General features: G+C 50.4%; 1 protein-coding gene across 6 annotated transcripts in view; it reads right to left on the reverse strand.

Annotated features, from left to right (window-relative positions):
- Nucleotides 1-22,307, reverse strand: part of DRP2 (dystrophin related protein 2) — a 52,547-nt gene that overhangs the window by 12,730 nt on the left and 17,510 nt on the right. For 3 of the 6 annotated variants that reach the window (XM_075132408.1, XM_048864423.2, XM_075132407.1), the window contains exons 2-13: nt 21,713-21,866; nt 12,475-12,608; nt 11,215-11,371; nt 9,996-10,116; nt 5,964-6,232; nt 5,221-5,367; nt 4,620-4,698; nt 2,978-3,038; nt 1,965-2,026; nt 1,454-1,528; nt 640-841; nt 213-298 (exon numbers count right to left, since the gene is read on the reverse strand). In XM_075132408.1, coding sequence (XP_074988509.1) covers nt 213-298; nt 640-841; nt 1,454-1,528; nt 1,965-2,026; nt 2,978-3,038; nt 4,620-4,698; nt 5,221-5,367; nt 5,964-6,232; nt 9,996-10,116; nt 11,215-11,371; nt 12,475-12,608; nt 21,713-21,820 — 1,501 coding nt within the window. In that variant the 5' untranslated portion in view covers nt 21,821-21,866. Of the gene's footprint in view, nt 1-212; nt 299-639; nt 842-1,453; nt 1,529-1,964; nt 2,027-2,977; nt 3,039-4,619; nt 4,699-5,220; nt 5,368-5,963; nt 6,233-9,995; nt 10,117-11,214; nt 11,372-12,474; nt 12,609-14,949; nt 15,083-21,700; nt 21,867-22,307 lie in introns of those variants that run through there. The other 3 variants (XM_048864424.2, XM_075132409.1, XM_048864425.2) reach the window with 3 other exon arrangements.

Here is a 22,307-nt window from a genome sequence, read left to right on the forward strand (position 1 = left end):
GTGTCTATATTTGCACTGCAGCATTGTAGTCCCAGCCTACTAATCTAGGAGGTATGGGATTCAGAGAGAGAGGGGGAGTCATAATGCAGAGATTAGTCATGGTAGGAGGCTCCCATCAGGCAGGCCTCCTTGCTCAGAAACTTCACTAAGCCCGGAAGCCTCCCACTCCTGCTCTGACCTAGTTATTCCACGGACCCTGGGTGGTGACTCACACTGGAATTTCTCCTTCACCTCTGTGCCACACAGACATGCAATGCCAGTCTTGAAGGACAGCACTCGCATCTTCCCGCTGCGACCGCTGAAAAACAGAGAGGCACAACGCTGAGCCCCTCTGTTCTGCGAAGGTCGTTTTCTTAACAGAGCCCAGTGAGTGCCTGCTGGGTGTTCAACAGCATGAGCTTCCTCCCAGCAATGCCAGCTGGACCACTGCAATGCCAACTTCTTCCCAGGAGTGCCCTGCCTATGCCAGCTGGGCCCCAGCCCATGGCAGTGTGAGCTTCCTTGCAGCACTGGCCTGGCTGTACCCACCCGAGCTCCAGAAGTGAGGTTCCCCTCCACGCAGTGCCCAGGCAGTGTGCAGGCTCCAGCAGCGGCAGCTTTATGGCTTTGAAAGGAGTCAGGGAAGCTGAGAGCAGGTACCTATCGAAAACGTTGAGCAGCCAGTTGAGACTCATGTCCACGCAGAGCGGCACGTTGACCAGAATGCCCCTCTCCTCCTCCAGCCGCTCATAGAGGGCAGTCAGGCAGTGGATGACCTCCACCACGTCCATCACACGATCGCTGGGCTGTAGCTCGTGCTCATTAAAGATTTCCAAGGCTGTGTCCAGAGTCACCAGGTCCACTGAGCAGGCCAGGGGCAGAGAAGTGAGGGATTGGAGGAACAGGGAAAGGAAACATTACAGATCAGAATGAAGAGGAGAGGTATGGACACCTTCTCTGAAGACATCAGTCCCAAACACTACAAAAATACATCATCAAAGAGCCACCATCTATTTAAAAGCCACCTTTCTGTCTGGCATTCTTTCCCCTACTGTGGTTACAGGTAACAGCTAAGATCCCAGTCACTGAAAGATTACAGGGAAGCCGTGTCTCACTGTTTTTTTCCGTGTGTTTACTCTGGCCATTGGAGAGCACTTTGTGTAGCGTCTCACTGCCCAGCGAGTCAGTTTCCCCTCTTTGTGTTGGCCTTCCACAGCAACGTAGCAGAGAAAAAGATGTGAAAGCAGAGGAAAATGGGACTGAAAAGCCAAAAGAATCACAGGGGCTCTGACGTGAGGGTAGGACTGACCCTACCATTAACATAATTGTTGAACTTGATCAGAGAGAGTTGACAGTCTCATCGAACCAACCCCAAACCCAAATCAGTTGCTGCGCTCCAACCTCTCCTTGTAAGCACTGAAAGGCTCCCCAGAGCAGGAGGGCAGGAGAGGCAAGGACAGTGTCTGGTACTCACACCGCAGAGCTTTCTGGACACGGCGCAGCTTCATGGCTGTCCGATACGCAGAGAATTTGATGTTGTTCAAATCGGCTGCAAAACAACATGAAAGAATTGAATATAACTGTGGCCTGTGCATCTTCATTCTCAGAGGCAGGGAAAGGAGCACTCACCAGTCACAGACTTTGCAGGGGAAAGTGTCCTTTGAATTAGCACAGAACCCAAGCCAAAGGATGTTGTGCCAATTCTAACAAACAAAAGGATCAATCCTCCATCAGGGACAAAAGGTGAGGAGGAGCGAGCGTGACAGAAGACAGCACAGAATCACACCAGGTCTCTGCGAGACTCTGGATCCATTATATTGAGGGGAGCTAAGCGGAGGGAGTTCTGCCACTTGTCAGGGTGCACTGGGGGATTGCTCCGAGTCCTGTCGTATAAAGGGCATGGAAAGGAGAGGCTGTGTGAATCAGTGCTCTCCATGGGCTCATGCAGTGGGGTCCCCAAGGGAGGTGCCTAGAGTGGCTCTTACCTAGCGTTTGGTATAACTCGGTCATCTTGGGGTGGTCCCAGCATGTCGTCTGAGCCTGGTGGCTGAAAAAAAAGAAGGAAACCAAATCACTAAACATGTAAATTAACTGGCAGACATGTGAACAGGCAGACGGCTGCAGCCAGCCATTACCCCCTTTTTATTGCAAAGGGTCCCCAAAGTCTGTGCTGCACTTCCCAGATCGGAGCTCCCTCTGGTCCCAAACCAGGCAGCAGATGCCTGCAGGCCTCTGCCCATCACCTGACGGTCCCGTCCTCCCATCTCAGCATAATGGTGCACAGAATCCCACATTCTGTCTTCCGGGGGGGGGGGGGGGGGGGGGGAGGAAGGGGCAGTGATAATACTAAGGGGATTCCCAGTGCACACAGGCAGGGGTGCATTTTGGTGGCAGGGGGTCCACCCCGGTGGAATCAGGTGTGATGAGTTTGTTCTAACATCACTGTTAATTTTGCCTCCAACCCCACCTCTTGTGGGCTGACTGCTAGGGTCCTTCCTCCTACAACATGCACCCACTACTCTCCAGTGCCCCAACGCCTGCTAACAGCCATTAGGGGGTGCCTAAAAACAGCACTTGCTAAACTACGCCCCCCCCACACACAAACACCCCCCTCTAATATCTGCAAATGTCCCCTCTGCAAAACCTAATGAGAGTCCCCAGAGCTGGGAATCCTGCAAGGGAACACATCTCTTGCCCAACCACAGCTGAATGTGGGGACCCACCTAGGTTCCTACTTACACCAGAGACTGCCCAGGGAGGATCTCTGTCCAGGGGAGAAAGGACCACTTGGGCTGTGTCTGGTGTGATTGGAAGGCGGTGAGCTCACCGCATGAGATCCTGGAATGGATAGAATTTGTGTTTTGCCCCATCAAGACCACGTAGGTCTTATTGGAGGTGAATGGGAAAGTCACACAGGGGATGGAAGACAGACGGAGTGCCCCGGAAAGTGAGACAGAGAGACCAGCCACTCTTCCAGCCTCTGACCCCCTACACTTACTTGATGTAGTACGGCACTTTATTGGGTGAAATTGCTCGTTCCCAGGGAACCTGGACAGAGGCTGCAAAAAGAGACAGATACAGACGTGCCTGTCAGTCAAACTCCTCTCTGATGAGAGACTGCAGCCTACCGAGTGCTGTTCTCGAGAGCAGAGATGAGGTAGGGCTAGGGACACAGCACTCCTTGTACTGTGAATGCAGAAATGGAGTAACCATCTCTGTGCCCCCAGCCTCACCCCACTCCCCACAGTTGGCTACAGACAGGACCCTGACACTGGGACACTGCCATTGCCCCAGGCAGTGGTCCCTGGTCAGTGAAATCCTTCCTTACAAGGTCCATCCTTGAGACCCCAATGTGCATCAGTGTGGGTGGGTGTACTGCACTGGATTTGGGTGCTGGAGGGTGTGTTGCTACCCTCTAATGACTGGGCCACAGCGTGAGAGACACCTGCTTCTCTCACTCTCATTAGAGATCTCCGTCAGTTCAGGAGAGGCCTGTTTTTCTGGAGCAGAAAGATCAGAATGGACAGGAGCCCTACCATAACTGCATTGGTTGCCTGCAGCACCAGTCATTGTCCGGGGAAAGGAAACCCTTTCACCTCCAGCACCACCACCAAACAGCTCACCTCCACTCGGGCACTTTATAAGTACAGTACCAAGGTCAGTGCTTCTAAACCTGGCTCCTAAATCCATGTGCAGGCACCCAGGCCAAGTGACCTGCTCTGCAGAGGAGCCGAGCACCCACTAACCCCAATGATGTCATTGGGAGCTGTGGGTGCTCAACCCCGTAGAGAATCAAGCCATTTTTATGTAACATCAGATACCCAGGTTTGGAAATGTTGTCCTAAGTGCTTTCCACTGCAGGGTTTGCCATGGTGCCAAGACAGCCTCCTGACAGAGCCAGCTCACTGACGTGAGAATAGCATCCCGCTTTACAATGGAAAATAACAGGCGCATTCTCACCGCCTTACCCACCACTGTGGGCTATGGGAGCTGACTTTTTGCTGCCATCTGCCATCGAGCCCTGTGGAGTCACAGGATTACTGAGTTTGGCACAGCCCCAAGTGCCAACTGGGAGCTGCTTCAGGCTCATGTCACCATGTCTGTGTCATTGAATGGGGCACCACTCCACCTGACGGGCACACGTGGTTAGCAAATACGGATCATAATAGCCTGGAGAGCTGCCTCCAGCATAAGGGCTTGTCTCCAGAGAGAGTTAAGATTCAGGGAACAAAGACCACTTTACTTCCAAACACGAGCATCCACATGGGTTTAAAGCACTCTCACTGATGACAAATCCAGTAAAGTGTGAAGTCATTTGGCGTATTTTTCCTGAGTGTCCCCATATAGACAAGCACCTAAATCCTGTACCCTGCCGGTGTCATGGTGCTATCAACCTTGAGTAATGCCATGTGTCACTTAGGAACTGCCACTCGATAGTGCCTCTTTCAAGCTGGTTACTGGGGTTGCCCTGGCAGAGCTAGGCCAAGGGGAATATGTCTCTGGGGGAAATCTTGTGTGGCCAAGGCAGTAAGAAAGGCAGGCAGGTGTGAATCTGTACAAAGCAATAGACTCAGTGCTGAGCTTCTCCGGCCCGGGGGGTGTCTGATGGTGAGGACACTGGGGGGGATCTGCTCACGTACTGGAGAGGAAGTGCTGGGAACCTGGTCCAAAGTCCCGATGGGCATCCTGAAGCTGCTTCAGGCGTTCATTAACCGAGGCCTGGGAGAAGGGGAAACTGGAACTTAAAAGTGAACTTCCCCAGGACTTCAGCTTTTAGACAGGCCAGGAGGCATTGCACATGTACTAACATGGCACTGCAATGCACCACCCCTCCCCCACATCCACCACCTTCCTGGATTCCTATCCCCCAACAACCAAACCCTCCTGCCCACTCCCTCGCCTAGCTAATTCTCAGTCTCCACAGGCCAGATCCACACTATGGCTCCACTGAAGTCACCTGAGCTGCACCCATTTACGCCAGCTGAGAACCTGCCCCATGAGCCTCCATTGTGCCTTGTCCCTCATGTTGCTTCTGTTCTCCAGAATCCCACTGCAGACTCACCACCTCCCTGTCCCAATGGCCTGCTATCTCCGTCTCTCTTAGAAAAGGCCCATTCAGACCTATGACCCCAGATCTCTGTTACCCTTGTTGCACTCTGACAGCCCCTTCCCCATAATGTCCAACTACTGTTCACAGGGCACCCAACTTCCCTACTTTGCCCCCACATTGCCCCTTCCTACCTGCAGTTGTTTCCATCGGGTGTTGATCTGCTCCAGAGCCCGGGAGTTCTCCATGGACAGATGCACATCTGAGATAGCAAGCTGGTGTGCGAGGTCATTAACTAGCTTCACCCCGTCCTTCATGGGGGAGAGCTCCTCTTTAAACAGCTAGAGCCCCCCATCCCAAAGAGAAGAGACACAAGGTGGGACAGAGAGAAAAGCCACTCACCTTACTCTTTCATTGTAACATCACTAGCAATGCCCTGATGCGGGCCTGGGTACACCAGCAGCTGGCACTGCCTGGGAGAGAGTGTGGGTGGGTGGGAATCACTGCTTAACCCTCCTTTTCTGAGAGAGCTGGAGCAGCAGAAGGAACCCAGCAAGCCAGACTGAAGATGCACACACTAGCGCTACGATGGAATTGAGTCCCCTTGCTTGGGATACTAATCAGATCCCAACTAGTAGCCAACAAGAAGAAGAGTCCTATCCAGAGTGCCTGGTTTGAGCAGGTACAGTGAGGGGAATATGCTCCCCTGGAGAAGACCTCAGGATTATCTATCCCTCCAGACATCACAAGCCAAATCTGCCCTATCAGTCAGTGGAGTCACCACTAGCGATGAACTGGTCCCTCTGATTTTATCGGTGTCCAGACAGGATTTTGGCACAGTCCTATTTGAATAGTGACTTTATCAGACTGCAAGATCTCCTCCAGTAAGAGAGACACAACTGGTCTCCCTTAGGGACAGAGAAAGGGTGAGATGTACCTTGGTTGCCTGGATGTGCTCTGGTAAGGCATCGATAAAGAGGTCCCCAATGGGCTCCCAGGTTTCTCGCACACTCTCGGCCTGGTCCAGTGTTGTGCTAAGCTCCTCCATGGCTCCCTTGACCTCCAGCAGCTGTTCCAGTGTCCGTTCAATGTGACGGTGCTGGTCAACACAGCGGGCAGTGAGCTTCTCCCACAGCTCACTGGCCACATTCGCCTGCTTCCAGACAAAACGGCTGATGTTCTGGATCCTCTGCCTTGGAGAGACATCTATGAGAAAAGCAGCAGGGCCACAGTGAACAACCAGGAGATCCCAGCCACAGCAGGGACAGCCAATGCAAGGGTGGGGTGACAAGAGGAAGAAAGAGGAGAAAGAGAGGAGAAGCCAGGGAGAATTGGGAAGAGAAAGAACAAAGGACAGAGAGAAGGGAGAAAGGAAAAAGAGGACAATTTCAGTACATGTCATAGAATCATAGAAATGCAGGGCTGGAAGGGACCTCGACAGATCATCAAGTCCAGCCCCCAGCGCTGAGGCAGAGCCAAGTAAACCTAGACCAGCCCTGACAGATGTTTGTCCAACCTCCTTCCCAAAAGCCCCCAGTGATGGGGATTCCACAACTTCCCTTGGAAGCCTATTCCAGAGCTTAACCACCCTTGAAGTTCAAAAGCTTTTCCTAATATCTAACCCAAACCTCCCTTGCTTCGGATTAAGCCCATTACTTTTTGTTGTACCTTCAATGGACATGCAGAACAATTGATCACCATCCTCTTTAGAATAGCCCTTAACATATTTGGAAACTGTCATCAGGTCCCCCCTCAGTCTTCTTATCCAAAAACTAAACATGCCCAGTTTTATTAACCTTTCCTCCAATTTCCCAGAACTGGACACAGTATCCAGCTGAGGCCTCACCAGTCCCGCATAGAGCAGGACAATTACCTCCCAGTACGACACTCCTATTAATACACACTGTTAGCCTTTCTAGCAACTACATCACCTTGCTGATTCATATTCAGCAGTACTACCATCTAGCCAGTTATCTCCCATTTTGTAGCTGGGCATTTGATTTTTCCTTCCTAAATGCAGTACCTTACCCTGGTCTTTTTTGAATTTCATCTTGTTGATTTCAGACCAATTTTTCAATTTGTCAAGATAGTTTTGAATTCTAATCCTGTCCTCCAAAGTGCTTGTGACCCCTCCCAGCTTGGTGCCATCCACAAATTTTATAAGCATATTCTCCACTCCATTATCCAAGTCATGAAAGTATTGTCTAGTACTAGACCAGGACTGACCCCTGCACTACCCCACTAGATACACCCCTCCCAGATTGACAGTGAACCATTGATAACTACTCTGTGCATACGGTGTTTCAACCACTTGTGCACACACCTTATAGTATTTTCATGTAGCCCACATTTTCCTAGTTTGCTTATGAGAATGTCATGTGGGACCGTTTCAAAACTCTTACTAAAATCAAGATATATCACATCTACTGCTTCCCCGCATCCCCTAGGTAAAAATAACCCTGTCAAAGAAGGAAATTAAATTGGTTTGGCATGATTTGTTCCTGACAAATTAATCTAGCTATTCCTTATAATCTTATCCTACTCTAGGTACTTACAATATGATTGTTTAATAATTTGTTCCAGTACCTTTTCCCTGTATCAAAGTTACACTGACTGGTCAGTAATTTGCCAGGTCCTCTTTGTTCCTCTTTTTAAAGATAGGTACTATGTTTGCCCTTCTCCAGTCCTCTGGGACCTCTCCTGTCCTCCATGAATTCTCCACAATAATTGTTAACAGTTCTGAGATTGCTTCAGCACCCTAGGATGGATTTCATCAGGCTCTGGTGACTTGAATGCATCTAGTTTATCTAAATATTCTATAATCTGTTCTTTCTCCATTTTGGGTTGTGTTCTTTTCTCCTTTTTGTTAATATTAGTTATGTTGACTATCTAGTCACCATTAACCTTTTTAGTGAGGATTGAAGCAAAATAGGCATTAAACACCTCATCCTCCTTGATATCAGTTACTAGTTCTCCTTCCCGGCTAAGTAGAGGACCTCCACTTTCCTTCATCTTTCTCTTGCTACTAGTGTATTTAAAGAACCTGTTCTTGCTGTCTTTTATGTTCCTTCCTATTTGTAACTCACTTTGTGCCTTAGCCTTGCTGATTTTGTCCCTATACACTTGTGCTATTCTTTTGTATTCATCCTTACAATTTGTCCTTGTTTCCACTTTTTGTAGGATTCTTTTTTGATGTTCAGGTCATTAAAGAGCTTCTGATGGAGCCATATTAGTCTCTTACTATTCTTCCTAACTTTCTTCCTATCAGGATTGTTTGCAATTGTGCTTTTAATATTATCTCCTTGAGAAACTGCCAGGCAGCTCTCCTGAACTTCTTTATCCCTTAGATTTTCTTCCCAGGGGACTTTACCTACCACGTCTCTGAGTTCTTTGCTTTTTTTAAATCCATCATCCTTATTCTGGTGCTCTCACTCCTGGCTTTCCTTAGAATCATGAAATCTATCATTCAGATCACTTTCACCCAGGTTGCCTTCCCTCTTCAGATTCATTCCTCTTTCAGCATTACAGCTCAGCCTCTCCCGCTGCCAGTCACAAGCTTCCTGCCTACCAACATCCGTCTGATCATGGCCGGCACTCACAAGTGATGGCTTTGGCCCATGAGGCTAAGCTATTTTCCAAGCAGCTTGCCTAAAAGAGTATCAGGGTACAGCATGCACATTCCATTGGACACAGTGACCCCACAGCCAACGCTGCTACATCCCAGCCAGGAGCTGCCGGTCTGACAAAGGACCTCTGAAGGACTGCGTCCACCAGTAGCTTCACCTGTGGTACCAAGGTGAGTACTCCGCTGAAGGAGTCAAGATGGCCCTATTGCCTTTAAAGCACAACTCCTGAATGCCTTCCCCAGGCAGAGACAGCCCCTCAAGTTACAGGCAGCTTTGCCTGGGCCCCTTAATGCGAGGGGAGCGTTATCCCTGTTACACAGATGGGGAAACTGGCGCAGAGAGAGATTAAATGATTTACCCAAGGTCAAAAAGCAGGTCAGGGGCAGAGCTGAGTGCCAATCAGTGTAGGGAGCCCAGCGCTCAGCAAAGGGGCCCTATTATTGGCCAGGCCAGATCACTTCACTCCTCCTCCCTATCAGTGGGGAAAGCACAGGAGCTGCCAGGACCCCACACAAATGCTGGGAGTGGATTTGTACCCTGCCCCCCGGCCAAGAGAGGAGCAGCGACTGGCAGAGCGCTTCTTCCTTCCCAGCCGTTGCGGGTGGGGCTGGAGGAAGAGAGTCACCAAGAAAAGGGAGAGCTCTCCACCACCTCTGGAGGGAAGAGGCCCTGGCTTCACATAAGGGGTGTGGCTCAGTTGAAGGGCTGGGACAAGAGTTCATTTTGCAGGCATGCTAATTAAATCACTGTTCAATGCCCTCGTGTACCATGTTGCATCTCTCTAGGACGAGCCACACACTGTGCCCATCACACCCCGTGCTTGCTGTGTGCCTCGCCCCACCACAAAGTAGCATGACATAAGGTATGTCCACGCTGTCCTCGGAGATGTGATGGCAGCACATGCAGACATACCCAAGGCTAGCTTTACTTGAGCTAACTTCAGTATCCACAGCAGTGATGTGCTTCAGCGCAGGCTAGCCACCCCAGTAATGATCTAAGGTCCCAGGCGGGCCCATAGAGCCTATGCCAAAGTTCGCGCTGCTGCAGCTTTGCTGCTATGGCTACCCAAGCTAGCGAGATCAAAGCAAGTATGTCGACAGGTGCTGCAATCACCCCTACGATGGCAGTGCAGGCATACCTATGGTGACACATGGAGTGCCAATGCCAGGTAACACTGTGCTATAGGACTGCCCGTTCAGTTCATTCATGCTGCACTGCGGTACACAATGCCACATTGCCCCCTGCCCGTCTCCTCTCTCAGAACGACAGCATGCAGGATCCGAGAGCTAGGCCATGCTGACATGAGGACAAGGAGGGGGATGAGAGTGGGAGGCTCCACAAACCTTTACTTTCAGAATTGGGTTCCTCTAATTCCTCGAATGGGTGCTGGGAAAGGAAGGCCTGCGCCGACTCCAGGACGGAATAAATATATGGGCCCCGAGACTTCACCTCTTCCATGAAAGCCTGCAGTGGGGAGGCACAGCATGACAAAACAAAGGCTGAGTTAGAGAACTGAAAGGCTCCTTCCTCAACCAAGAACTGTGCAGTGAATTACTCGCTCCAGTGCACAAGCGAACTACCAGCACGTACCTGACATGTTAAAGAAGCTCCGCCTCAGAAGATGGTACGTGAACATCTTTAACATACAAAGGAAAGTTAATGGATAAACAGCCCTGGGATTCAAGGAAGATCCCACCACATGGAAGGAGGAGAGAGATTTGGTGAGATCTGTAGATCAACAGTGTCTCTGAAATAGGCAACTACTGGCGCGTTCTGAGCCACGAATTATTAAAAGGGAGGCATTCTGATCATGGCCAGTTTGCACTGTAGGTCCAGGGAGAAGGAAACGGTCCTTTGTAAATATTTTAAATACTTAGTCCTGTCACAAGTGCAGGGGACGGGACTAGATGACTTCTCGAGGTCCCTTTTAGTTCTATGATTCTCCTGAATTCAGATGGGATGACATTGGTTAATCAGAACGGCTATGTGCTGTAACACCACAAGGATTCTCACATCCCCGTCATTGTGTCAGCTGTAGATCTAAGTCAGACAGATGACCCAAACTGGTCTCTCAGATCCCAGCAGGCAAGTGTCAGGATCCGCATGAATGTGGCCAAAGAAAGGCATCTGTCTGTCTGAGAGCTCGGATATTGCAGCCAGTTGGGAAACAGGAAATAGTCAGTGCCTGAGGCTCAGCATCCAGTTCTGTGATCTCTTCATAGATTTAACTTTAAATCTGTAATGCAGATTTACTTTCTGTCATTTACACAAAATGCCTCTTCACTTTCTAAACTGAACTGATCCTATCTGTTATTCACTGGGGAAAATACAGGCTGGAGCTTTTCAGAACGTTGGCTCCACCTCATAAGGGAAGGGGAAAGGTGCAAGTGACAGCCAGCATTCTGGCCCCAAACATAAGTCACAGGGGAACCTGCAAGTACAGTTGTGGGCAGAGAGACCAGGTCAGGTATCCAGGTTCCATGCCAAGGAACCTGGGGCGGGAGCTCATCCTAGCTGGTGAGCGAAGATAGGGCTCTAGGGAGTGTGTATCTGGAAACATACCGCGTGCGTCTCTTTTTCCTGCTGTACCAAGAGCACATCTCCCCGGAGCGGCAGCTGTGCGGACAGCTCTTCATCCTTCTGACCCAGCCAGTCTATGATCTCCTGGAGGGGGAGCTGCAGCTTCCCACTGTGGTCTGAAAAGGCCTCCAGACGAGCCCTGCACCAGATGGATGGGAACACAACAGTTATAGAGAGCAGACAAAAAGGATGAGGCCCGATGGGAATTCACCGCTTTTCAAAAAGGGAAGAGTGGACAGTGCACTGGGCCCCTGCAGCCTGTGGCTCAGAGGGCACAGCCCAATCTCACACAGTGTGTGCCTTCTGCCCTGAGAAGAGGCAGCCAGGCTAAGGGAAAACTTTCTCTGTCCCGTGACTAAAGAATGGCTATATCCTGCATTGGTGTCAGGAGGGAGGAGCTCCCTCAGCCTGTCCCAGGTGAGCATGCACATGGATGCTGCCCTGGCCTCGCATGCAGTAGAGGATACCTTCCATGAGGCTCAGCATTAGAAGTATTTGCTGGTGTTAGCAGGGGCAGGTGAGAGGACTCCCTTAAGCTGTTTCTGATTTCCAAGTGTGTAGTGGGGAAGAGCAGAAGAACCTGCCTGGACTTGTGTGTATAAACAGCCTGAACTCCGGCTATGCCTATATTGGCAGAGACTTGGCTATACGTTGTAGCCACCTGGACCATTTACCTGGACCAGGATGTGTGTGTTAAGGCAAAGCACAATTAATATGCCCCAACTGAACTCTCAGTGATGCTGGCGGTGGATCTGCAACTACAGAAGGCTGCAGAAAGGCACATGCTCCTAGAGGGGTCTGGAGGGAAGGGGCAGGCCACAGAGGAAGATGATGTGAAGGGAATGGGTTCCTGAGTCCTTATCTTGGGCAATAAGAACACACACACACACACACACACACACACACACACACACGCCCCTGCTTGAGGACTGGAGAGAGGGGCAGAGAGAAAGCAGGAATGGATGGGGAAGAAGAGATAAAGGGACAGGAGGAAACAAGAGGAAAGAAGGAGTGAGAGCACAAGCAAGGGCAAATGAAAACACATTTCAAGCAGAGGAGAAAAGAGTTAGTGACTCAGGGATTTGTCTCTGCTTTAGAGGCCGAGAGGGAAAACTGCTCCAAGGTTACAGTGAACTTGGGTGGCAAATGAACTGAACAAGATCTCAAGGCTTGTGCCTAACATCTCCAGCAGGCAATCCCGGGGCAAAGACCAGCAAGCTCACTTCACATGGGGAGTCCTACCGAAGGCTGTGGGATTTCTTTTTGATTTCATTCCAACAAAGATTCATCTCCAGAGGTGCCTGGGGCCTGAGGGCACTGCTGGAAGCTTGCTGGGTTACACAGGGCGCTCCTTCACCATCTTCCGCTGCTTTAACCTAGGTGGAAGCACAAACACCTGACACACTGAGTCCAGACACAGGATGTCTAGTGGCTAGAGCACATGACTGACTGCTGCTCTCACCTCTGCCACTGACTCACTGTGTGTTCTTGGGCACAACCCTTAACATTAATGAACCAGCTTCTCCATCTGTACAAAGGGATTGAAATGCCGGCCTGCATCACAAAAGATCTTGAGATTTTGTTAAGGATTTAAAACACTTGAAGGATGTTCTATCAATGTGACATATTATACAGTGATCAGCATTTACAACACTGCAAGGGGATGCAGGGTTTTTACTCTTGTGCTCTGTGTGTGTGTGTGTGTTGTTTTTGGTTTGTTTTTTTTTGCTGGATTGAGTCAGAGTTGCTCAGCTGTGTGGCATAGACTCCACACCACTCTACATGGATATTCCCCTTCAGCTTAAGTGGCTAGAACTTGTGATTTTGGAGCACCAAAGAGGCACAGGCTTCAAATTCTGTTCCTGCTGCTGCCATTAAGTTCTGAGCGGCCCCAGTGTGCAGCACAGTGACAACCAGGAAGGTGTAGGTGATCACGGATTTGTTACAATATTAATGGCCCTGGTTGTGCAGCCTGAGCTACCACAAAAAACAGACTATAAGCTCCCACCTGCTTCACCTGTAGAAAATTGCAGGTGAGAACATTCTCTGGCAGTCCAGGGGCCCAACTTCCAGAGACTCTGCAGCTCCTCTGCACCCACTCCAGAAGGAAGAGAGTGCATGCGTGTGAAAATTAGGGAGAGACTCAGAATTCCAGTCATCTGAAGAAAGGAGATCACACTATATCTCTTTGCATTCAGCGTGCTTTAAATCCAAGGATCTCAAAGCACTTTACAATGAGGAATGTAGCCTCAATCCCTTGGGAGGAAGGGAAGCATTATCGACACAGACTGGGGGGAAAGTGGGGCACGGCACAGGGAAATTATCTGCACAGTGAGTCAGTTGCAGAGTTATGAGATGAACCTAGTCTCCTGACTCCCACTCCATAGTTCTGATCGCTAGACTGTGCTCTGTCCCATGACAACAGCAAAGACTATCCTACTTGCCAGACACACCAACAAACAATCAGAGGGAGGCATGATCTACGTGCAACACAAACACTCTCACCACTGTGTATTTGGGGTGCATGGATGGAGGGCTGGTGTGTGACCACAATGGCAGCTTGCTGCCTGTTGTCAAAACACACAAACATTTACCAATTTCACAATTTGCTGTGTTTTGCTTGGGAAATCACAACCTTTCCCTCCAGTTCTAATTTGTTGGCAGGGCTCAGAAGTGATAACAATTAATATGCATTAGTACCTTTCAACCCAAAGTGTTTTCCAAATGATCGGTACAGGAATCACTTCACTCAACTGGAGAGGGGATTGGCAGTTGTTTGAAAGAGCACAGCTACCCTGTAACAGTTTTGAGCGAGGAGGGGACCATATGCTAATGGCACAGAAGGAAAGACAGGACCAGGCAGAATAGACAAGAAATTAATTCAGGGCAGTGACACAGTAGGTCATGATCACAATTGTCCCGTCTGGCTTTATAATCTATCCAAAGGGGGTTTTGCCAGGTCACTAGGGCTATCACTTCTCTACTCCCCAGAAAAAAACTGGGAGGTACTTAATGATCACAGTGGGGGAAGAAGCATGTTTTATGTTTCACCGAAAGCACATTTAATTTTCTGCCCCTGATCTGCCATGTCATTCCAGAGAGCATCCCGAAAATCATCAAACACAGAGTACAGAGGAATCCTAGACATGAATACCATAAATCATTCACACTAACGCTGCTGCCCGTATACTGAAAGTCAATACATTTCTTGTGCAAATACTCACGCTGCCAAAGCAGGTTAGCCCTGCATGGCCCTAGCCACCTCCTCTGTCCCCAGGGGGATTGCAAAGGGATCAGGGCCAATGGCCTTTCTCCATCTAGGGGTAAACGGAACTGCGTGGATATAACTCCACGGGAAGAGTGATCCTCTCCAGCCTAGTTTAGGAAAAGGGTAAAAGTCCACAATGCCTGCCACTCACCGATTATGTCCTATAGATGAGCCAGAGGGAAAGCAGCCATGCACTGGCCAGGTGTGCAATGCCTGCTCCCCCAGAATAAAACCCCTGCAGGTGAGTGGGGGAAAGCAGCGCTTCCACATCGAGTACCAGTTCCACTGGCTGCAGCTGCCGAGGTGGCAGGCCGGTTGGATCCTTCTCCCTCCAGAAGTCAGATGCATGTGAACAGCTGTATTTTTAGATGTGTGTGCAGGCACACACACACACACACACACACACACACACACACACACACACACAGGCTGTGGAGCACGTCCCCTACCTGTACAGAGCCAGGGATCCATGGCGTGGCTGCCCACCAGCTGCACGGGAGAGAACATTGTCCCCCTCTCTTCCCAGTGCCATCACCCAGCACCAGGCAGACAGCAGCAGGAGAAAGGCAAGCAGCACCACAGGGAAGAGAAGAAGGGTGGAAGGGACCAGAGGGCGGGCAAGGAGCAGGATGGGGGGGCTGAGAGGAGCTGCTGCCCTGTTTACTGACCCCCCAGGAATCTGGAGGGAGGCGGCGGCAGCAGCTGCTCTGCCAGTGAATCACAGCTTTGTCCGGGTGGAATTCCAGCTCCCTCCAACCTGCCTTAACCCCCACGGGTACCACGGCAGCTGTCTGTGTGTGAGGGAGGGCAGGGTGTCACCAGGAGTCACCCTGTGCACACGTGTGTGTGACAGGCACTGATGGGGGAGAAGGTACCACAGCTAGCCACATTCAAAGAAATCACTGCACATATAAGAGAACACAGTGCTGGGCAGGGCCACCCCGGGTAATAGCAAAGGTGGCACTGTAAAGGGCCGGGGCCCCTGGATAATAGCAAAGGTGGCACTGTACAGGGCCGGGGCCGGGGCCCCTGGGTAATAGCAAAGGCAATGGTGCAGCAGCCCCCAGGTCCTCTGGTTACTGCAAATGGAGTGCTGGGGTCTCAGCGTTTGTTCGTCAATAGACAAATTCCTGAAGGAACAGTCAATGCAAGCTTTTAGTCCCCTAGACAGACCCGGGGCGTACCTGGGGGCTCTGTCTGAGTCCCGTCATGGTGGGAGAGGACAGGGTGTGGGGGGAGCATGGGAGGTGGAAACAGAAACTCCTCAAACCCCATTATACGAGAAGGAGGACGGGAGGTTACACTGAAAGAGCCACAGGGGTTCCCTATTGCTACCAGAAACCCTGTCAAGAGCCTCAGTGGAGAAGCATCTGCCCTGGCCCACACCTCCTGGACAAGCCATGAGCTCACCTGGGTGAGCCCCAGCAGAGGTGTGCATCACAGTGATGGCCAGGGCCTGCATTAGGGACAGAAGGGGTGGGAAGGGGAAGCCCCTCTGCAGATTCAGCACTCCCCTCCTTCACAGCTGGGACTCCCTGGGCCAGACTCCCTCACATGTCAACATCAACATTCCTGGGCTTGGCTCACACGCATCTGTACCCAGGGAAAACATCTTGTTTTTGCCAAAAGGATTTCGTCCCCGTTCCCATCTGTCTCCCACAGAGTTCTCTGGAGTTTCTGCAGCTCGGCATTGTTTCCATGCTCAGTTCCACCTACAGGAACACTATGAAAAAGCTCCCTGTATCTCTCCCTCTTCCCATTGGTCTCTCTCATTCTCTCTGTCTCTCTCTGCATGCCTGCCATCTCTACCCATTTGTCCCCTCCTCCCTCCCTCTGTGCTGGGCTGCCCTTTGCAATCAGGGGGCTCTCACACCAACACGCTCTTCAGTTTTCACCAACCCAGTGGGATCCCTGGACTCTGAAGCCAAGACAATAGCGACGCCAGCAACCCTGAGTAAGGCCCGTCCCAGGAAGGGGGCAGACAGTGCACGGTATTTGGAGGGTGGAAGGCAGAGCTGCTATTAAGATCGCTGCCCTGCAAGCAGAGCAAGCCAGTGGCCTGGCACTCTGCCTGCATGTGGAGTTAAATACTCTAGCCCTGTGCAGCACAGAAGTCAGGAAAGGCTTTGGGTGAGTGATTATAAGCCCAGAGCAACGAGTGCCCCTCGTACACCCTCTCTCCAGTGCAGCTGCTGATTGCTGCAAGTGTCCCTGAGGTTGCCCTTGCCTCTGTCTGTTTCCCTGCTTATTCCCTCTTCCACTCCTGTACCCCCACAGAGAATCAGCCCGACCCACGGATAGCTAGCTCCTCAGCATGTTCATGGGAGGCAGTGGAGGTTGCTGCTCAGCTCACTCTGCTCTCCCTCCAACCCTCTGCTCCTTGTTGAATCTGCTGGGTCGTTTATTAACCCCCTTACACGCTCCTGGTAATAGCTACATAACAGCCACCCCCTCCACATAAACACTGACTCAGAACCAGCAGGGAAAAGTCACGGGCTCATCTATGAGCCCCGCTTCCAGCCTGGGAACTGGCTCAGACAGACAGATGCCAGTTTCTCACACTTCCCCCAGCTTCTCTCCCCTGAGCTGCAGATCTCCATGCTGGGGCAGTCAGTGCAACGGCAACACATGGTGCTGGGATCCAGCCCCAGACTCAGCCATCCTGAACTCCTTGGAGCCAGCAAAAAACACCTGGGTGTGTTATAGAACAGTAGTTCTCAACCAGGGGTCCAGGGCCCTGTAGGGGGCCTCGAGCAGGTTTCGGGGGGCCTGCAAGCAGGGCCAGCATTAGACTCGCTGGGGCCCAGGGCAGAAAGCCGAAGGCCCACTGCGTGGGGCTGAAGCCCAGGTCCCTGAGCCTTGTCAGCTGAGGCTGAAGCCTGAGCAATGTAGCTTCGTGGGAGCCCCTCTGGCATGGGGCCCCAGGCAATTGCCCTGCTTGCTACCCCCTAATGCCAGCCCTGGCTTTTATAGGCAGAAAACCAGTTATTGTGGCACAAGTGGGCTGTGGAGTTTTTATACCATGTTGGGGGGCAGCCTCAGAAAGAAAATGTTTAAGAACCTCTGCTGTAGAAGAGGAGTGCTGAGGCCAAAGGGGGCTTGCTTCCCTCAGATCAGCACTGCTGTTTCCACAGGGCGCTGGTCCAGCACTCTTCAGCCAGAGGGAGAGGGAATGGAAAGGGGCAGTGAAGGGTGGAAGGGAAAGAGCCCTGAAGAATCTCTGCTGAACCTCCAGATCAGACAAGCAATGCAGGCTCTTCTGTGCCTTCTCCGCCATCGGCTGGGGTCTTGGGTTAACTGGCTCATTCCCCTTTTGCAGGCAGGACAAACTGCCAGCCTTGGCTACGTTCAGCACAAGAAGTGCAAGGCAAACACACATCCAGTGAGCACTGACGCAGTATGTGAGGGTCAGAAACACAGGCCATGCAGGTCAGAAACCCCCTTAGGATAGCTACTGGCCCCAGCCCATGTAGCCAAGAATAGCACAGGCCTGCTCCTAACCAAAGACCTGGGATTTCCAAAAGGGCCGAAGGGAAGTAGATTCTGCAATCCCACCAATATTGCCAGCCGCAAGTGTTCAAAAATCATAAGGCAGGCCCCAAAGAATCATGAGATCAGCTTAAAAATCATGAGACTTAAAAACAGTTGGATTTTTTTCTTTGCCTTCTGAGCCTTTAGCACCAGGGTCACATTTTCCACCTCTTCTCTGCAGAAACTTCCTTTTTTAAAAAATGATAGCTGAATTCCTCCTGCCCCTCAAGTCACATGCGTCCAGGAGCTGGGACTTCAAGAAAAACAAATATTGCGAGACTAACCATCAAATCACGAGAGATGACAACAGAGACCCCCTCATCCCCACCCACCCACACATCTCCACACACAATTTTTGGTGGTGGAGGTTTGAAACCCAGAACTGATCCCAACACTGCACATTGTCACTCAAGCCCATCTCTTGTTTGTGAAGCACTGTGCATCTGGAAAGTGCTATATGAGTAGAACATGCTAAGTAGAAGCTGGGGGAGACGGAGGAAATAACATCCCCACCACTAACAGGAATGTAGGAGGTGCCACTTTGCTATAAATAACAGAAGTTTGGCAACTGTCACCAAAACTCTGAATTGAAAGAGAAAAGGTGTGATCGTTAATGAGCCCTGGCACTCTTAGAATCATAGAATATCAGGTTTGGAAGGGACCTTAGGAGGTCATCTAGTCCAACCCCCTGCTCAAAGCAGGACCAATCCCCAACTAAATCATCCCAGCCAGGGCTTTGTCAAGCCTGACCTTAAAAACCTCCAAGGAAGGAGATTCCACCACCTCCCTAGGTAACGCATTCCAGTGCTTCACCCTCCTAGTGAAAAAGTTATTCCTAATATCCAACATAAACCTCCCCCACTGCAACTTGAGACCATTACTCCTTGTTCTGTCATCTGCTACCACTGAGAACAGCCTAGATCCATCCTGTTTGGAACCCCCTTTCAGGTAGTTGAAAGCAGCTACCAAATCCCCCTTCATTCTTCTCTTCCGCAGACTAAACAATCCCAGTTCCCTCAGCCTCTCCTCATAAGTCATGTGTTCCAGACCCCTAATCATAGGTACTCCAGATGAGGCCTCACCAATGTCGAATAGAGGGGAACGATCAAGTCCCTCAATCTGCTGGCAATGCCCCTACTTATACATCCCAAAATGCCACTGGCCTTCTTGGCAACAAGGGCACACTGTTGACTCATATCCAGCATCTTGTCCACTGTAACCCCTAGGTCCTTTTCTACAGAACTGCTGCCTAGCCATTTGGTCCCTAGTCTGTAGCGGTACATGGGATTCTTCCATCCTAAGTGCAGGACTCTGCACTTATCCTTGTTGAACCTCATCAGATTTCTTTTGGCCCAGTCCTCTAATTTGTCTAGGGCCCTCTGTATCCTATCCCTACCCTCCAGCATATCTACCTCTCCTCCCAGTTTAGTGTCATCTGCAAACTTGCTGAGGGTGCAATCCACGCCATCCTCCAGATCATTAATGAAGATATTGAACAAAACTGGCCCGAGGTCCGACCCTTGGGGCACTCCACTTGATACCAGCTGCCAACTAGACATGGAGCCATTGATCACTACCCGTTGAGCCCAACAATCTAGCCAGCTTTCTATCCACCTTATAGTCCATTCATCCAGCCCATATTTCTTTAACTTGCTGGCAAGAATACTGTGGGAGACCGTGTCAAAAGCTTTGCTAAAGTCAAGGAATAACACGTCTACTGCTTTTCCCTCATCCACAGAGCCAGTTATCTCGTCATAGAAGGCAATTAGATTAGTCAGGCATGACCTGCCCTCGGTGAATCCAATCACTTTCCTCTCCTCTAAGTGCTTCAGAATTGATTCCTTGAGGACCTGCTCCATGATTTTTCCAGGGACTGAGGTGAGACTGACTGGTCTGTAGTTCCCAGGATCCTCCTTCTTCCCTTTTTTAAAGAAGGGCACTACATTAGCCTTTTTTCAGTCATCCAGGACTTCCCCCGGTCGCCATGAGTTTTCAAAGATAATGGCCACTGGCTCTGCAATCACATCTGCCAACTCCTTTAGCACTCTCGGATGCAACGCATCTGGCCCCAGGGACTTGTGCTCGTCCAGCTTTTCTAAATAGTCCCGAACCACTTCTTTCTCCACAGAGGGCTGGTCACCTCCTCCCCATGCTGTGCTGCCCAGTGCAGCAGTCTGGGAGCTGACCTTGTTCGTGAAGACACAGGCAAAAAAAGCATTGAGTACATTAGCTTTTTCCACATTCTCTGTCACAAGGTTGCCTCCCTCATTCAGTAAGGGACCCACACTTTCCTTGACTTTCTTCTTGTTGCTAACATACCTGAAGAAACCCTTCTTGTTACTCTTAACATCTCTTGCTAGCTGCAACTCCAAGTGTGATTTGGCCTTCCTGATTTCACTCCTGCATGCCTGAGCAATATTTTTATACTCTTCCCTGGTCATTTGTCCAATCTTCCACTTCTTGTATGCTTCTTTTTTGTGTTTAAGATCAGCAAGGATTTCACTGTTAAGCCAAGCTGGTTACCTGCCATGTTTATTTCTTTCTACACATCGGGATGGTTTGTCCCTGTAACCTCAATAATGATTCTTTAAAATACAGCCAGCTCTCCTGGACTCCTTTGCCGCTCATATTATTCTCCCAGGAGATCCTGCCCATCAGTTCCCTGAGGGAGTCAAAGTCTGCTTTTCTGAAATCCAGGATCTGTATTCTGCTGCTCTCCTTTCTTCCTTATGTCAGGATCCTGAACTCAACCATCTCATGGTCACTGCTTCCCAGGTTCCCATCCACTTTTCCTTCCCCTACTAATTCTTCCCAGTTTGTGAGCAGCAGGTCAAGAAGAGCTCTGCCCCTACTTGGTTCCTCCAGGAGGAACCAGGAAATTGTCCCCTACACTTTCCAAAAACTTCCTGGATTGTCTGTGCACCTCTGTATTGCTCTCCCAGCAGATATCAGGGTGATTGAAGTCTCCCAAGAGAACCAGGGCCTGCGATCTAGTAACTTCCATTAGTTGCCGGAAGAAAGCCTCGTCCATCTCATCCCCCTGGTCTGGTGGTCTATAGTAGACTCCCACCACGACATCAGCCTTGTTGCTCACTCTTCTAAACTTAATCCAGAGACTCTCAGGTTTTTCTGCAGTTTCATACCGGAGCTCTGAGCAGTCATACTGCTCTCTTACATACAATGCAACTCCTGCACCTTTTCTGCCCTGCCTGTCCTTCCTGAACAGTTTATATCCATCCATGACAGTACTCCAGTCATGTGAGTTATCCCACCAAGTCTCTGTTATTCCAATCACATTATAATTACTTGACGGTGCCAGGACTTCCAGTTCATAGAATCATAGAATATCAGGGTTGGAAGGGACCTCAGAAGGTCATCTAGTTCAACCCCCTGCTCAAAGCAGGACAAATCCCCAATTTTTGCCCCAGATCCCAAATGGCCCCCTCAAGGATTGAACTCACAATCCTGGGTTTAGCAGGCCAAAGCTCAAACCACTGAGCTATTCCTCCCCAATCCCTCTCCCTGCTTGTTTCCCAGGCTTCTTGCATTTGTGTATAGGCACTTAAGATAACTCGCTGATCGTCCCTCTTTCTCAGTATGAGGCACGAGCCCTCTCCTCTCGCGTTCTCCTGCTCGTGCTTCCTCCCGGTATCTCATGTCCTCACTTACCTCAGGGCTTACCTGAGATTGAGAGTGGGTGGTGCTGCTGTGATGTGACTGGTCTGCTATATGCCAATCATGACATCGTGGGAGGGTGTAGGAGCATCCCTGCATGACCATTGGCTGCATCAGAACGAAGGCTCATGGGGATGGAGACTTCTCTGGGCAAAGGCACCTGAAACACAGTGTGGAATCCACTGGATCAGCTCTCAGGTCTCACTGTTCAGGAGAGCTGGCTAAGCTGCAGGGAGAAAACTAGACACACAGGCCTTGCCATAAGGGGACAGACCAAAGGTCTACCTAGCCCAGAAATCTGTGTCCAACAGTGGCCAGTCCTAGGTGCTTCTCAGGAAGGCATATATCCTCCACAATGCACTCACTGTACAATACTGAACCATGGAGGGAAAATTCTTCCTGACCCCACCTGCCAGATCAGTTTCTGCCCTGAAGCATGAGGACTGAAAGGCCTTGTCATTTTTATCATAGAGTTAGTGTCACTGAAGATGCTATTTTCTTGCTCATATAAACATCAAATCCTTTTTGTAAGCAATTTGCCTTAACAAAACCCTGTGGCTGTGAATTCCACAGATTATACTACAGCATGCAAAAATGTCTT

The sequence above is a fragment of the Caretta caretta genome, chromosome 9 (assembly GCF_965140235.1).
Source record: "Caretta caretta isolate rCarCar2 chromosome 9, rCarCar1.hap1, whole genome shotgun sequence".
NCBI lineage: Eukaryota > Metazoa > Chordata > Testudines > Cheloniidae > Caretta > Caretta caretta.